Raw genomic sequence first — 15,597 nt, forward strand, 5'->3', positions numbered from 1 at the left:
CAGTTTGGGAATAACTGCTCTAAAATCATAATTAGTTTGATTGACAGCTGTTTATAGCCCTCCAGCTATTTTTCTTGGATACGTCAACAACTTCTGAATGTTTCACTGTGAAGAGAAAGGCGTTGGTCCTGAAAAGACATTACAACACTTAGAACCGTGTGTGATCATCTGGAGGTAGAGGTCTTGGTCATGACATCATCATGACATCATGACATGATCACTGTGACTGCGTAACACCGTTATTATCCCGAATCTTACACATTTCAGTTGTAAAGTTGGAAGTGAGGAAACGGGTCCAAAACACTCACACGACATCCCTCGCTCCGCACAGGCGTCTCCGTGTGCCGCCTTCTGTTAGAGAATGGCAGGTTCACATAACTTTCAAAGAAAGAGAGCACACAGAGGAGATTACAAAGAAGTGGGGAGGGGGAGGCGATGTATGGCATTACGAGTTAGAGAAAATCCAAGAAAATAAGAAAGATTTTGACAAATGGTTTCCTCGAAGCCTGCTCAGCGTGCGCCTTTCCTGTGACAGCTGATTTGTTCTAATAGAGATATAAGGTGGAAGCTGCTGCTCTTCATTCTCTATTTCCTAATTATATCCTCATTATTACTTAACTCAAAGACATCTATGACCACCGATGTAAATTACTTCAACGAGGTTGAGCTGTGTCAGTCACTTTTGGTTAACTTTTTTTTTTTTATGAACTGTACCGACTGTGGTTCTTCTGCACTTCTCTTGAAACTCAAATGTAGCATACATTTAATTTATACACCTAATTTACACACACACACACACACACATTCCCTACCTGGATTACATCAAAGTGATTGTGATTAACAGTGACTTCCTCTTCCTCTTCTCTCTTCCCTCCCCGCCCTCCCTTCCCTTTCTCTTCCTGCTCTCCAGGGGAAATCTGTGCGTTCAACATCCACGGACTGGAGGCCCCGTTCAAAGCAGTGGTGCTGAACGGTACATCTGGCGAAGGCCAGCTGAGGGCCCGCGGCCTGGTGGACTGCGAGTTGCAGAAGGAATACACCTTCATCATCCAGGCTCACGACTGCGGTTCTGGCCCCGGGGGTACGGAGGGCAAGAAGTCTCACAAGTGAGTAAAAATGAAGAGCAGGGTTCAGACAAAGGGAGTGTTAGAAGTCTAACTTAAAAGACAAACTCATGGCCATTATGTATGTATGCATAGTTCACACAATAAAGGCATATACAGCTTCAAGTACAATTGTAGCGTAGACCTTTTATAAAGTCAATACAAAGGGGAGACGAACTAAGAACTAAGATGTGCTCATTGTATAATTCATCATTTATTCAAAACATGGCCGAAGTCCAATCAAACCATCAGCAGTGGTGTTTTAGTAAGTATTCAGCCTGAGAAGAAAAACTGCTTAGCTCAAGAAAATGCTGACCGTTTCATTTGAATCTGAGACGGAAAGGAAAAGTTGAAAGAGGTTTGATCCACCTGTGGGGCAACATTCGGGCCCGACTCACCCGCCACCACAGCCTCCAGGAACCCTGAAAAAGGGCTACCAGATTCTCTGGATGTTTACCAAAGACAAGAAAAGTAAAAGCTGCCATCACTTTGTCTGATATTCCATTTAAAAAATGTAGCGAACCTTGTAATAACGTCTTTAGCCCCTTTGCCGTCATGGGTCCCTCCGAGTCGTTGAAGTGCCTCTGTCCACGACACCGAATCCCACCGAGGACCGTCCAAGTCCGATCCGGCACAAATGCAGCACATCACCCACGTTCACCTCCACTCACGGTACTAGACTACTTTAAGGAGGTCAACTGATAAAAACAATTTGTCACACTTGTTGGCTCTCCTGAAAGCAGCTTCTGTCTGAAATTGCTCTCCATGCAGCCTCTCAGACAATCACCTTTGTCCGCTCTACACCGAGCATCTCCCCTCGCTGTGTTACCTCTCAACCCCCTCACCTCAGCCAACAATGAAGCCAAACACAGAAATCCATCATCTTGTCTAGCTTATAGATGCTCCCTCTTTCTCTCTCTCACACACACACACACTACTAAGACAGCAACAGTAAATACAAGTTACGCGCTACTGATTTTAAATTTTCACCAACGCTTGAAGACCCCTGCTGCTATAATTCCAGGTTTGTGTGTGTTTGTTCCAGGCGTGTGTGTGTGTGTGTGTGTGTGAGTCTTGGCATGTACAAGCCCAAGAGGGTGATGGATTTCAGCGACTATTTCCCTGCTTTTGGATCTGGAGTTGATCTAGAAACTATGAACGGGGTATCAGACCGGGCCGCACTGATCCAAAGAAGAAGAGGAGCCTGTTTGGGGGGTGGGGGGGGGCTTAAATAGAAAATAGTACAAACATAAACTATAAATTATTCGCCAGGCATTGAATTACCTGATTAGGACTTAGACCCCCCCAAACTGACACATGTTTTATAAACCCCTCTTACCTGTAACTGTAAATGTTACAGTATGTTTCCCATCGATTGTCTCAAATGTTGTTGATGAAAGTGGACGTTTGTTCCGGAGCTGTCAGTGAAGCTGATGCATTAGTGCCATGACTCTGTAATTCATCCAATGAAAATCAGGGGTTGACTAAGCTGGTTTTAATAATAATAATATTAATAAAGTTTGATTCCATTGAAGTGTATGTGAAAATGCCCCTACCTGTCACCAGCTGATTAACTCAGGAAATGGTTTGTGTATCTAGCTTCTTCAAAGAGCTGCCTAACAATCAGGAGAGATCATATCCAGACATGATTTCCTGATGACAGCGTACTTCAGTAGTTCTGAGGGGCTTATACTTCACGTGTACGTTTATTTGGCAGCTTTAGTTGAACAACAAATATTCAGGACTGCAACACTTCAGATTAATGACTCCCGGCCTCAGGTCCCTTTCACCCCCCTCAGAACTTGCCGACCCCTGCGACTTGTATCGTATCATGACAGTGTTATTAATAGCTTCAATTATTGTTCCATATAATTAATAATGTAAATAACGCAAGCCATAAGACACAGACTTGTAAAAGGTGACTTTGGGTCGCCACACTGTTGCTCATGCTTTATGTCCCTTTTAACTCCCAAGGTTTTCCTCCATGTCACCGTCATTACTTTCTATCAAAATAACTCACCGTGTCGCAGACCCCGTTTGGCTTCTGCAGACAGGCCCGGCGCTGGAGGACAAGTGAAATTGGCGACACTTTAAATGGCCCGTCCTTTCCCTTTGCAACTCTCAAAGGACGAGGCTGGCCTTTCGCCGCACTTCCCCCGCTCGCTTGCTCCAGTCAAAAAAAAAAGAGCTAACAAGGAAGAGAAAGAACCTTTGCCTGGGGCTGTGCTCAAATTACACATGACATATCAACAGCGAAGAAGGAAAGCAGTCAAGAAAATTAGCTGCTAAAGAGGACAGGGGAGAGGATCAGGAGTGACACCGTCAGAGTTCAAACCTATTCTTCGCTGCTCTGCTCACCACTGGCTGCTGGCCTACTTTTTCCTCCGGTAGATTTTTTTTTTTTTCCTGGCTGGCTGCAGCTCAGCTCAAATCCTGCTGCAGCACTTCCTGTGTCCTCCTCTCCGTCAGTGCTTCTGTCTCTCCCGCCCCGGCTCAACAAATCCGTCTGTCAGCGCAAATGAAATGTTATCATTTTTTACTGCGGTGCAGAGTGAGATATTGTTTTCCCATCAAAATGCCACGCCAGAACTTTGAATATACGAATATACGCATCATCCCACAGAGAAAAAATTTTACACTGCTCTGCTCTCGTTGACTGTCAGGCATCACAGAAACATTAAGGCTGGTAAATCAGAGCACCGCTGTAACGGCACAGAACAGCAGTCCGACGGTCCTGAATCCGTTCGCTTCACTCTGCCCTCCTGAGATAATCAACGTGGCTGCCTGTGGAAGCTTTAGTCGCTCCAAAGACAAAACTGCAAAGCTGGATGAACTCACCTTAAACTGGACAAGGCTGTTTCTGCTCGGGTCAGCTTTAATTGAAACACAAATTAATCTGCAATACTGCGGGGCTTGACATCTGCCAATTGAGCAGTTTGCACCGAGCTGTGAAGTGTTCGGCCTTTGTTGTGAAGAGCCGTGAATATTCATTTAGCTTCTATTGATGTAACATCAACACAAGCTTTTCTGTTCTACAAATCTCATTCTTACTCAACATAAGTGCTTTTTAATATGATTTTATATAAATGTTCCATATCAATTGAAATCATGAAATCCTAATTATCAAACTGTTATTTGAGATCAGGGTTTTCTAAGCTGGATCACTTCCATCAGCTTCAACAGTGAAATGAAATGCAGTGTTGCACCTTGAAATGCTGCTCGGATGAAAACAGCCCGTGTGGAGTCGAATGTCTCACAGAGGCCACATCGACGCAAGACAAAGCAGATTAGAAATCATCGTTTCCGATGGACCTCAGCCTTTGTCTTTGCTCCGCTCTCTGAACATTCGAGTAGAAGTCTGAAGGATTCAAGACTGAGAATTTTGGACGGATGAGGTGTACAAAAAAAAAAAACAAAAACCAAACACCTCACTAATTAGCATCAGAAGATTAGAGGTTTCTCTGCGCTGTTTGTGATTCCCCGTTCCCCACACACCTTTATCTGCGCAGGATTCTCTCAGTTGCTGTGTAGTAATTAGCCATAAGGGACATCTCACTTTTTTACAAAGCATGTCACATACCTAGTCACTACTCAACTTGAACACAGCGGCCCTGGATTGTGTGCGGGGGGGGTTGTAAAATCCAGTATTTGCTGCACATAGTTTTCTTGTGTCGGTACAGCCACACATTCACCCACAAAACTCAGTGCTTGGCAGCGTGGCAGTTATTAAAGTCATCATTAGTGAGTCTTAGAGGCCTGCTGTCCTAACTTGCTGCAGTTTGGAGAGGCTAATTATTCAGCAAACAGCAAGCTGAAGGACACGCTGAAGGCACGCAGACACACACACACACACACCACACGCACAAACACGCTCGCAAGTCCCAAATGCTGAGTCAATCCACACTGTTATACCAAAAATTTACATATACACAAGTACAGAAGCTGGGGAGGGGTGGGTGTATTTGCATCTCGTAGCGGCGTGCACACACACACGATCACCAAAAGAACACACTCAGTATTGACAAAGAAAAAGTGACTTTTTTATGAGTTAAGAAGTGGGCCAGAATCTGTTTCCTTGTTAGCATAAGCTGACATGATAAGTTTGTGCAGACCAGGGGACTCCAGGCAGACAGCGCGGCTCTGTCAACGCATCGCTGCTTTATTCTACCAAGAATCTTAACTTCTGGCATGTCACACTTGATGCTAATATGAGTGAAACCTCATTCTGTCAAAACGTGTTAGTTGATGTGGATTATTATTGGCGAGAGAGAGAGTTTAAAAAAAAAAAAAAAGGAAAGAAATGCATCTAGTGTAGGAAAATGTTGTTTATCTTCAGCGAACATAATGTAATGGGAGATATAGTCTCTGTGTTTCAATTATGATATGCACCAGCAGGAAGTGCACCATCTGTGCTTGTCTGCTTCGGTTACCGGACGAAAGAAAGTGACGTCTGCTCCACATCCCAGATTCAACTCACGACAGTTGGACATTTGTTAGCAAGGTCAAATATTCGGACATTCATCTCTTAATCACGAAGAAATGCTCTCGCGATCTCTTCGATGAAAAATTCCACGAGTTGGTGAAGTGGGGTCAGAAATTGCAGCTTTAAGTCTAACTTTGGGTTGCTCTGTGGTTTTCTCTGCTCCACTGCCATCCATCACCGATTTCATCCATACTGCCTGCCGTTAAATAAACAGGTCGTGGCGTGAAGCCAACACTGAACTGGATTACCATGCATTATAATCACCTTGTATTGAGATTACATTGGCTCCTGTGAGTTCTGTGCGGCGCTCCTCGGGCTGCAGGCCGATATGGAGGTGGGATTTCCTTGCATACTGATGAGGTTACCATCCGTTTTGTGTTGTGCGTTTGATCCTATTGGTATATTTAGGGTTGTTTATTTTCCATTCTGGTGTTAAACAAGGAAATTGATGATTCAACCTCTCAGCTAATTCTTGACAAAGATTAATTGAGTGCTCTGCCTTTGTGCTCCACGTGTTGTGTGGTTGTGTATGTATGCGTGTGTGTTTGCATGAGAGACAGTCAATAACGACGCTGTTTGAGTGTGTAGCTGAGTGTTGATAAGTAATGACGGCAGATGAATATGTAATAAGCTGGGAACAACACAAACCGACATTAACATGCATTGACTGGCCTTAACGTGCAGCTGGTATCTGATTGTGTCTGCATATAATTCAGATGGACTCAAATCACACCTGGTACTTAAATGCGCCTCCGCTGGACTCCGCTGATTGCAAAAATCTTGCCTTTTTTATTAGATAAATGGCATTTTATTCTATTTGTAAACATTGCCGAGGGGAGGAGGGGGCTCGTAAATGGAGCTCATTCTAAAAAGACTCAAGCAGTGAAAATTCTGCTTGCAATTACTGAATATGTTTTAGTGAATATAAAGTTGTTTTCTTCTGAGCGGCTCGTCCCTCCAGTCTTATTTGACACTAAATTGCGGTGGGAGGGTCAAAAGTGAATATCACAGGAATGGTATTTCATTTTTCCTGTCAACATTTTCAAGGAGATTTAAGTTGTTGTTGTTTTTCTACATTAAAATAAACATGCTGCCAAAGTGATGGGCAGACAAAAATGATATATTATTACCCAAAATATCCAAAAAAACCCACTTTGTTTACAAATATTTTGTCAAGTTCAGCAGACAATGCAAATGAAACAACAACAACAAAAATTACATCATCTGGAATAATATAATTATGTGTATGCGGTTTATTTATGAGGTGTATGGCTCTTTCGCTGCAGACAGCGACAGCTCAAGTGTCACCACTTTCATATGAAAGTGAGAAGAAAACAGCATCAGATATTATATTTGAAAAAAAAAAAAAACTGTACATATTTTTGAGGAATGTGTTTTATATATTACTGTTAAAGCAGCTTGATGCTGGTCTGACTGTTTCATGTTTCAGCACTCAGTAATGTCACATTCACCACACTCCGCCATTAAAGAGTGTTAATGTCCCGCCGTTTGCAGAAAACACCCGCGGAGCCTTCAGAAAATGCTGCTTGACATTAAGTGTGCTTCTTAAGAAGTACAATTTAACTGTCTGAGTACGTGATAGAAACTGAATTCCTCCAACCTTTAGCTACATGAGAAGTGAAATGTCATGCTTTGGCGTCGGATACATCCTCCCGTGGCGTGAGTCCATCTTAGTTACATTTAAAGATGGAGCTGAGATGTAAAATTGCGCTCACATAGCAGTCGTGGACTTGGCTTCCATACTCTTTCAGGTCATGTAGCTTTGTTTAACTTTGACGTTTTCGCCCCTTTGGCTCCAATGTTGCGGTCGCTTAACCCCCTGCTGTCTCTCCATGTCACCCCGACTCGTTGCCGACCTTCTGCTTTGGAGCTACGGCCTGTCACATGGAGAGATGGCGGACATGGACTCTGGGTGGCAATGTTCCAGCAACAGGAAACAACACACACACAAACACACACACACACACACACAACGCTTGCCCAGAGAGTCGGGGCATCTGTTCCAACCAGATGTGTGCCTTTGGCGCAGAAACACACACTTGCATTGCACTCGCAATGATCATATTCACAGTTATTGCATTTAGTCATATATCATGCATTGGTGTGAATATAACCGCACACTCACACACAAACAGAAACACAGCAGTCCCCCAATACAAGCCCCAGAGGCACAGAACATGTGTTTGCTCCATCACCGCTGGGGAGTTAGGCAAAAGTGGGGGGGTGGTAATGTTGATGAGCGAGCGTCATTAATATGACAAAACAAGGCTGGCTGAGGGATTTACTGCACACTCTGGTGCTGCCATAATCTGTCAGCGCTTCCTATCGCCATCCTCTGCCGCAGTTAGCATCACCATTAACGTCCCACCAAAGCCGATCCTGCATGATCAATCACCGTCGAGCACTCGTTCATGTGTGTGCGTTCGGTACCTGTGTCTGCAGGTGGCAGAAACTATTCGGATCTCTTTAAAGACCCTGAAAAAATGCTTTATCAAGCAGCTTCTTATTATGAATAATGACGTGACAAAGTTGGTTCTTTCCCATGAGAAATTTCTGTCTTTGTACGGGGGGGTGGAAACAGACAGTGTTGGATCTCACATACGTCTGTGAACCACCTAAAAACATTTCAATCAACTGTAATTCATAAATGCATCATAATGTTAATGTAAACCTGTTAAAGCAGATTAGCTGAGCGTCATAGCCTGTTTTTCTGAGCCTTTAGCTCAGTTGTTGCATATGTAGGGAGGACTAATAGTACAAAAGCTTCTGTGTTAATAACAGATTAATTGACCTTGAAGACAGTTGCTTCCCAGAGAAAATGGGAAATGTATAAATGATTAATGTATGCTAAGAAAAGGAAAATAATAGAGTTCAGAAGATTTAAATTAATTTTATCTGTTTTGGAGGTTCAAGGAGGTGTGTAAAGCTGTAATTAACAGTCTGCACCTCAGTAGCACTTTTTTATGTTTTAGCTTTTTGCTCCATTTTGTCAAGTTTGGGATGTCATACATCGGCTTCATAAATAATTGCTTGCTTAGTAAACGCACTACAAGAATAGCTCCATAGTTACATTTAATGAAGCAGATAATAAATAAAGAATGAGAAGATGATAACATATGTGCTTGTATTGATGAGATTTCCTGCCTGAAGAAAAGAAAACGTAAGCTTAAAGACGGACACCACAGGACTCTATCTTTTCTAAACGCTCAGCTGAATTGCACTTGCTGTAAAGGAGACCAATTACAAGTGTTTTTGGTTCCATCTCAGAAAGTTCCAATAGTTTTGCTCTAGTTTAATCTATACACCGAATGAAGGCGAACCAGGAGCTCTTTATAAAGTATTTCACATACTTTGGGTTGACTCATCTCCTCTGAAATATCATACATTACAAACTGTTCATATGTTTTATCGGAACTACAGCAGCCCAAAAATGATCTAAAATATACAGGAGCTGAAGTAGAAAATCCTAAAATGAACGAAAAGTAGATGCACCTACTGCAGACAGAGACGTTCATTTTTCACCGCTCGTTTACGCATTTCTGGTTCTATTAAACAATTTAACTGTGCATGTGCTTGTGTACAGAGGCTCGAAACAAACGGTCTCCACTGTTTGTGTACTTGTGACAGGGACAGATAAGGCACTGTGGAAATCCATTCTGCCCGAGCTCAGCATCCCCACTGTCTCCCCTTTTATTGTCCAGCCTCCATCTCTGGCCGACCGCACGCTGGAGCGATACGCACAGCTTCTCGTAATGGCATAATTTCACCGTTATTACCAAAACCCACCAGCTAATCCCACAAACCACATACTCATTTCTTCCCGTTTTGTCTCTTGAAGCCAGGAATTACTTTGGCTTTGCAATGCTAAAGCTTAAAAATGATTTACTCTGGCCCGCTGTCATCCCTCACCAGCTGTCAGTCAATGAATCGACGGATTGATTATTCCCACTCCTGTTGCCTTCAGGCTGTTGTAGAGCGTTTTTTGAAGGGATGAAATGTTGTTTTTGTTTTTTTGTTTTTTCTTAATGTGCAGATGAACATGAGTTGCAGCTGTTAGATCAACTATGGAAAGATTGTGCACCAAGCGTGTAAGTTGGTAGTAGAGAACATCCACCCGATGTCGTATGGAGGTAGTGTACAACATGAGGCACAATGTGACTATTGGTTACCAAACTAATTAATCACCGGCGTGAACTCTGCCCCTCGCTGATCCGAACAATCATCGGAGAGGTTGGAGTTATTAAACATCGTAATCCCTCTTGCCGTTGCAAAGCACCCAATCACATTTTTGAACCAAGACACCATTAATGCTCGTTCTCTTCAGTGTGTCGACATCAAACACTTTATAGGGATGTAAAGCCAATTGCAGAAGGGCTTTGTGATGTCCAGGCACACAACAACACAGCGTCATGAATACACATTACCTCTCGCTGTTTCCAAATCCCTTTGTTCTTCTTTCATCCGTCTTCTGCTTTTGTTTTATTGTTTCAGCAAACCAGAATGTTGAAAGGGGAAAAAGGCAAACCTTAATTATATCTTGGGTTAATGCCTTCGTAATTTAATTCATGCGCAGGCAATGGTGAATACATATTGGCTGGTCAGTTCAACATTAAAGTTCCCTAAAATTTGGATTGTTGTTTTTCCAAAACTGAAGATGATTGTTTGGAACTTAAACATTAGAGGGAAAGATGCCTTCCAGTTTTAAGTTGAACATTTTATCGCACACCTTTAACTGAAGTCTTGAACTCACACAGATAATGTCGCCAGGGTTGGTTAACTGACTTTGGAGAGCTCTGCCCAGATCTGCAGGGTGTGTTATACAACTGTTTTTACAGGCTAAGTAGTCAAATAACACTCCTGGCAAGTACGCTTGGTGATGAATGAGTCCCTGCCAAGAAGAATTAAACTGTTGTATCGATTATCCAAGTCTGGTGTAGGCTTGTAAATAAAGCGCTAACCAGCCAAGCTAGCTGCTTCGCGAAGCTGCATTTAATTAACATGCCTGTTAGCCTGTTAGCATTTGCATTTCACGCAAGACTAATAATATCTAGCTCACATGAATGCCAGAGACATAAAAGACGGCCAAATTTTTTCTATAACACTGAAAACTGATCGAACTGATGGATGAATGTAAACGTCCCTTTTTTCTTTTTGGGGGTTTTATAAAGAACTTTGCTCTCACAGATGATGTATTATCCTGCACTAACTATCCTGCTGCCTCCTCTTGTCTGCAGGGCGGTGGTTCACATCCAGGTCAACGATGTGAACGAGTTTGCTCCGGTGTTTCGGGAACCACGCTATCACGCCGCTGTGACGGAGGGCAAGATTTACGACAGCATCCTGCAGGTGGAGGCCACCGACCAGGACTGCTCCCCTCAGTACAGCCAGATCTGTAACTACCAGATCACCACAACCACCACACCCTTCGCTATAGATCGCAATGGTAAGTAGGAAAGCAGCTACGGATGTGTTAATGCGAAAACAAAATGGCGTCATGTTGTTGGCCACATCATGGAGCTATTCTTCTTCTACTACTACTACTACAGCAACTTCTTCTTCATCTGGTCTGCACTGGAGTACCACAAGGCACAGCTCCGGACCTGCGCACTTCAAAAACTCTGCTTGTGTTCCAATTATTTTGCAATCCCACAATGAATGGGTTATTTTTTTTATTATTATTGTTTTTATGAAATTGTTTTTCATTATTTAAATTTCACAAGAAGAGCTTAGTTTAATTATTGCGGGGGTAAAAATAAACTTCCAAAACAACCTCAAGGGCCAATTTACATCATAATGTGACATCAAGTCAGCGGGAGGTGACCGCGGGCTGCGAGTTGAGCCCCCTGGCTGAGATGTTAACAGTCTGTGGTGACGAAGTGCATTACAAGGTCACTATTTGGAGTGTTTTTGGTGCGTCCTCTTTCTCCATCCTTTAGCTGTTCTGCATCACTGATTGAAATAATTTCCCACCTGACCAAAAATTTTTTTTTCTCTCTCTGCTCTCTGTATTTTATAGAGAAGCTTCAAAAACACATTTCTGTCACAACACAGTGTCGCTTATGATCTAGAGATGCCATCCATCTGCATCGAGGTGCTCTTTGCAGCCAGAGAAGAAACACTCACACAGACACACACAGACACACACACATTCATACACATACCTGCATACACTCTGGCAGTGAAACTTAATACTCTGTCAGATGTCTTTCCCCGGGGTAAAATGTGTTTCTTTGCTCTTTCCAAGGACAAAGTCTAGCTTTGCCAGGAGAAGCATCAGTCTCCACAAATCAGATCACACAAGTCTTTGCACACGTAAACATAAAACACACAAACACATACACACACAGGCATAGAAAAAGGGAAGCAAATTCTTTGTACACTGTCAAATACCCTCTCAAATATACTTAGCTTTACTGTGTTGCCACTTGCACTTTATAACTTTGGTCTTGAACATTAGTCTACAAACATAGTGTCACAGCTAACATGTACAAACATCCACTTGTCTTAGATATCCACAAAATCTGCTCAGGGATCAGGTATTTACTGAAATTTCCTTTCTGCTGCTGCCTTTTGTAAGTCAGGTGGGTGCACCAGGACACTGCCGCTTCTGAGACGCTTGCAGATGATGCAGAGGACATTGACTGTATACGCTGAGCACAAAACATTGGCAGGTGTTGCAATGAAAAAGCTGACTGGATGAATTCAGGGCAGAAGTGCCCTGTGAATGATAGATAGGGGCAGACTGCAGCCGGAGTGCTCTCTCTACTCTCTCCATTTGAAGGGGCCTCGCTCGGCTATTGACCGCTGAGGAAAAGGCCTCAAGAGCTCTTGAACTCAAGAACACCTGAGGGGTGGAAGAAGTGGATGGAACGAAGAAAGGAGAGGGGGGGGTGTTGGTAGTGAGACTGAGAATAAACAGTCAGAGAGGATCATGGAAAGAAATTGTAAACTATAGCAGGATATAAACTTAGCTGAAGCCTAAAAAAGCGATGAGGTTATATTCTGTGTTTTTCTCAGCATCGGTGAAGTCAATGTCAAAGCTCGTGCTGATGTTAGAGGAAACGTATGACCCGACCGATCCGGCCAGTGACCCATCATCATTGCCATCTCTGAGGTCAGGCAGCAAACATGATTTATCAGTCTATTAACATGCTCACCTTTGCACTGGGTGACATATTCCTGCACTGTCGTCGCCGTGGGCAACAACATTTATTTAGATTTAATTCTCGCTGAATCATCTTGGCACAGTAATACAAGGCACAGCACAAATGATCACGTATTCAACCGCAGTTTAAAATAGTTTTAAAAAACAACCCACTTTAATGAATCCAGTTTGGGTGATATTCTGAAATCAAACTATGGATTTGTGGCCTGCGATGAGTTTCTCACCTGAGCAGGAACAGCGAGGGGCGGAGCCGCCGCTCAGTGTCGTCCTTTAAACATAGATCGGCAGACTGAGCAGCCATAGGTTAAAAATGCTATGTGGAAAGAGTAATTATAAAGTGTTGATGGAAGGAATCCACAATGGCACACAGAGAGTTGCTTTTCTTGTGTGTTTATTTTCCTCTTCCTCTGATAGGAGGGCAAATAGAAAGAGCAAGCTGGAGGGCAAAGTAGTCATTTACTAGCCGGCCAGCCTCGCCAGCAGTCACAGCACGCACAGCCTGCTGACACCGATAAGTTGATGTAGTAATTGAAGGAGCAGGAATAGGAACCTCTGTCATGCAGAAAGGTGTGAGTGTTTAAACGCTTGTGCATGCTTTTGTGTGTGTGTGTGTGTGTGCGTGTGTGTGTGCTGGGAAAAAATAGAGTTAAGTACAAACGATGAGGCAGCAAATAGTGAAACAGGATGAGATTGCAAAACGGTGAGACAATGATGTGCATTGAGAGGGAATGGGAAGGACGGAAAGGAGAGAAGAAGGAGGGAAGGAATCCTAAACAAGCTGAGACAGAAAATGGACAACGGCGAGGATGAGTGCGAACAATGCCGCCTTCGTGCGAGTCGTACATAATCCACCCGCTCACACACTCATATTCAAATATACCACATTATCAACATTCAGCTCTTTTCCCTCAATGCACGCAACCTCAAGAAGCATCCGGCTTGTTATACAAGTCTGATAACTAATTCCCGCTTCGTCTCAACCTGTAGCTGGATAGTGTCTCTTTTCAAAGCTCTTTACACTCCGCAAGGGGTTCTTTGTCAGGGCCCCTCCCTGCTGCGTGTACAGCATTGTCGTTTGTCTGTGGAGGAAGACTCATCAAATATTACCCAACACATTGGGACTACAAGCAATCCCTTCATGCGCTCCGAAGACGCAGGAGACCCTCGAAGCACTAGATGTAGTCTGGAAGTTGATTGCACTGTGGAGTAAAGTTGGGCTATTTATTTCTTTTATTGCACGGTGCGCCATTTCAGAACGAGGAAATCACAGCCATGTTGATTTTAATGCATTAGATGCAAAAGCGCTAATATGATTAGCATATATAAAGCCCTCTCCGAGGAAGTTGGGCGGTCACGCCAGATGGATTTTGTGGGCTTGATTGGTTTAATAGCACAAATGGCACAGGTGTGAATTCCACCTACATGGCTGATTATTTCATATTAAATGGGGGGAAAAAAAATATAATGACATCAACAGCACGTAGTTAATTTGGGAGAAAGGAGACACTCACTTTTAATACCTTCAGAAAAGCTCTTCTAAGGAGGTGAGATGAGGACAAGTACATGCGTTAGGAAGCAAAAGGGATTAATGGAAACGTGATGTTAATTTTCAGAAATATTAGCACTCATCAAATCACTTCTGAGAAAAAGAGGCCACCTGTCATCCCGACCACGATGCCATTTATTACACTGATTATATTAAGGCATCACAGTTAATTTGACAATGATATATAATGATGCTCTGAAATTAAAATTAAATACCCATTACTCATGGAAGCAAACACACTCAAGCAACAGACAGTAGTACAGGCGGACAAATGGCGACGCACAATCGTCGTTGTCGTCGTTTTCGAATGAATCAAAAATGGCACAATGCTGCACAGTAAACAAACACCAGAGGAGAAATATTACAATTACCAACCCGTGCTCCCAGATGCACTTAAAAAGTATGTAGCTATCCTTAGTTTTCACGAAACTTCAAAGTCACGTAAGTCAGTAAACAGAAGACAAGCACTTTTTCCAGTCATCAGACTGAAGTACAGCCCCATTAAGGATAATGTGAAAGTAGAGAGTCGTGGTGAATATGGCAACGTGTCTGTTGCACATCGCTTACAACTACAATAAAAACAAACTCATTTAGCCATAAAAGCTCACAGAGCCATTTTATGACTCCATAAAGTCAGTCTCCAAATCACTGATGACTGAGTAACTCGGGTCTGTCTCTCACTTACAGATTTGAATTTGCAGTATTTATTACAGAGTAAAAGATTTAATGAGAACATTTTATACGTACATTTTTTTCCACAAGTTTCTCAAGCGCCTCCCTTACTCAACTGTACATCAGCTTATGTGAAGAAAGTTCTGAATTAATGGTCTTATTCCAACCTTAAAGGAGAGACAGATTAAAGTCAACGGTACATCAACTCAGACATTAGAGCTTCAGGTAGAGAATCACCCAAAGAAGCTTTTTTTACCAGCAGACACTTTTACTTTGCAAAGTAAGAGAATTATAAGTTTTGCTAATAAAATAACGGAAATGTCAGCTGTGTTTCATTCACAGAGCCTAAACGGCCTGACAATGAGCCAGAGTCCTCTTAAGTGGTGCTAAAAGTTTGGGAGTAGAGAAGAGGAACTTAAAAAAATAAAATAAAATCTGGGGACGCAGATAGGCTGGTTTCACCATCACAAAATTAGATATTGACTTGGCAAGTAAATTGCATGTTGTTTTAAAGACAATCTGTTTCTTGATATTTGATTGATATGTTTTTTAACTCCACTTGAAAATGTTCACTCCAAACTTGAACTTGTTATTCATTTTTCGGTGA

General features: G+C 42.7%; 1 protein-coding gene across 1 annotated transcript in view; it reads left to right on the forward strand.

Moving 5' to 3' along the window:
• Positions 1-435: 435 nt before the first annotated feature.
• The window catches only part of LOC115052528 (calsyntenin-2-like), a 75,217-nt gene continuing 60,055 nt past the window's right edge, over positions 436-15,597 (forward strand). The window contains exons 1-3 of the mRNA XM_029516681.1: positions 436-451; positions 911-1,106; positions 10,842-11,050. Of these exons, the coding sequence (XP_029372541.1) occupies positions 436-451; positions 911-1,106; positions 10,842-11,050 (421 nt within the window). The remainder of the gene's footprint in view (positions 452-910; positions 1,107-10,841; positions 11,051-15,597) is intronic.

The sequence above is a fragment of the Echeneis naucrates genome, chromosome 13, assembly GCF_900963305.1.
Source record: "Echeneis naucrates chromosome 13, fEcheNa1.1, whole genome shotgun sequence".
Taxonomy (NCBI): domain Eukaryota; kingdom Metazoa; phylum Chordata; class Actinopteri; order Carangiformes; family Echeneidae; genus Echeneis; species Echeneis naucrates.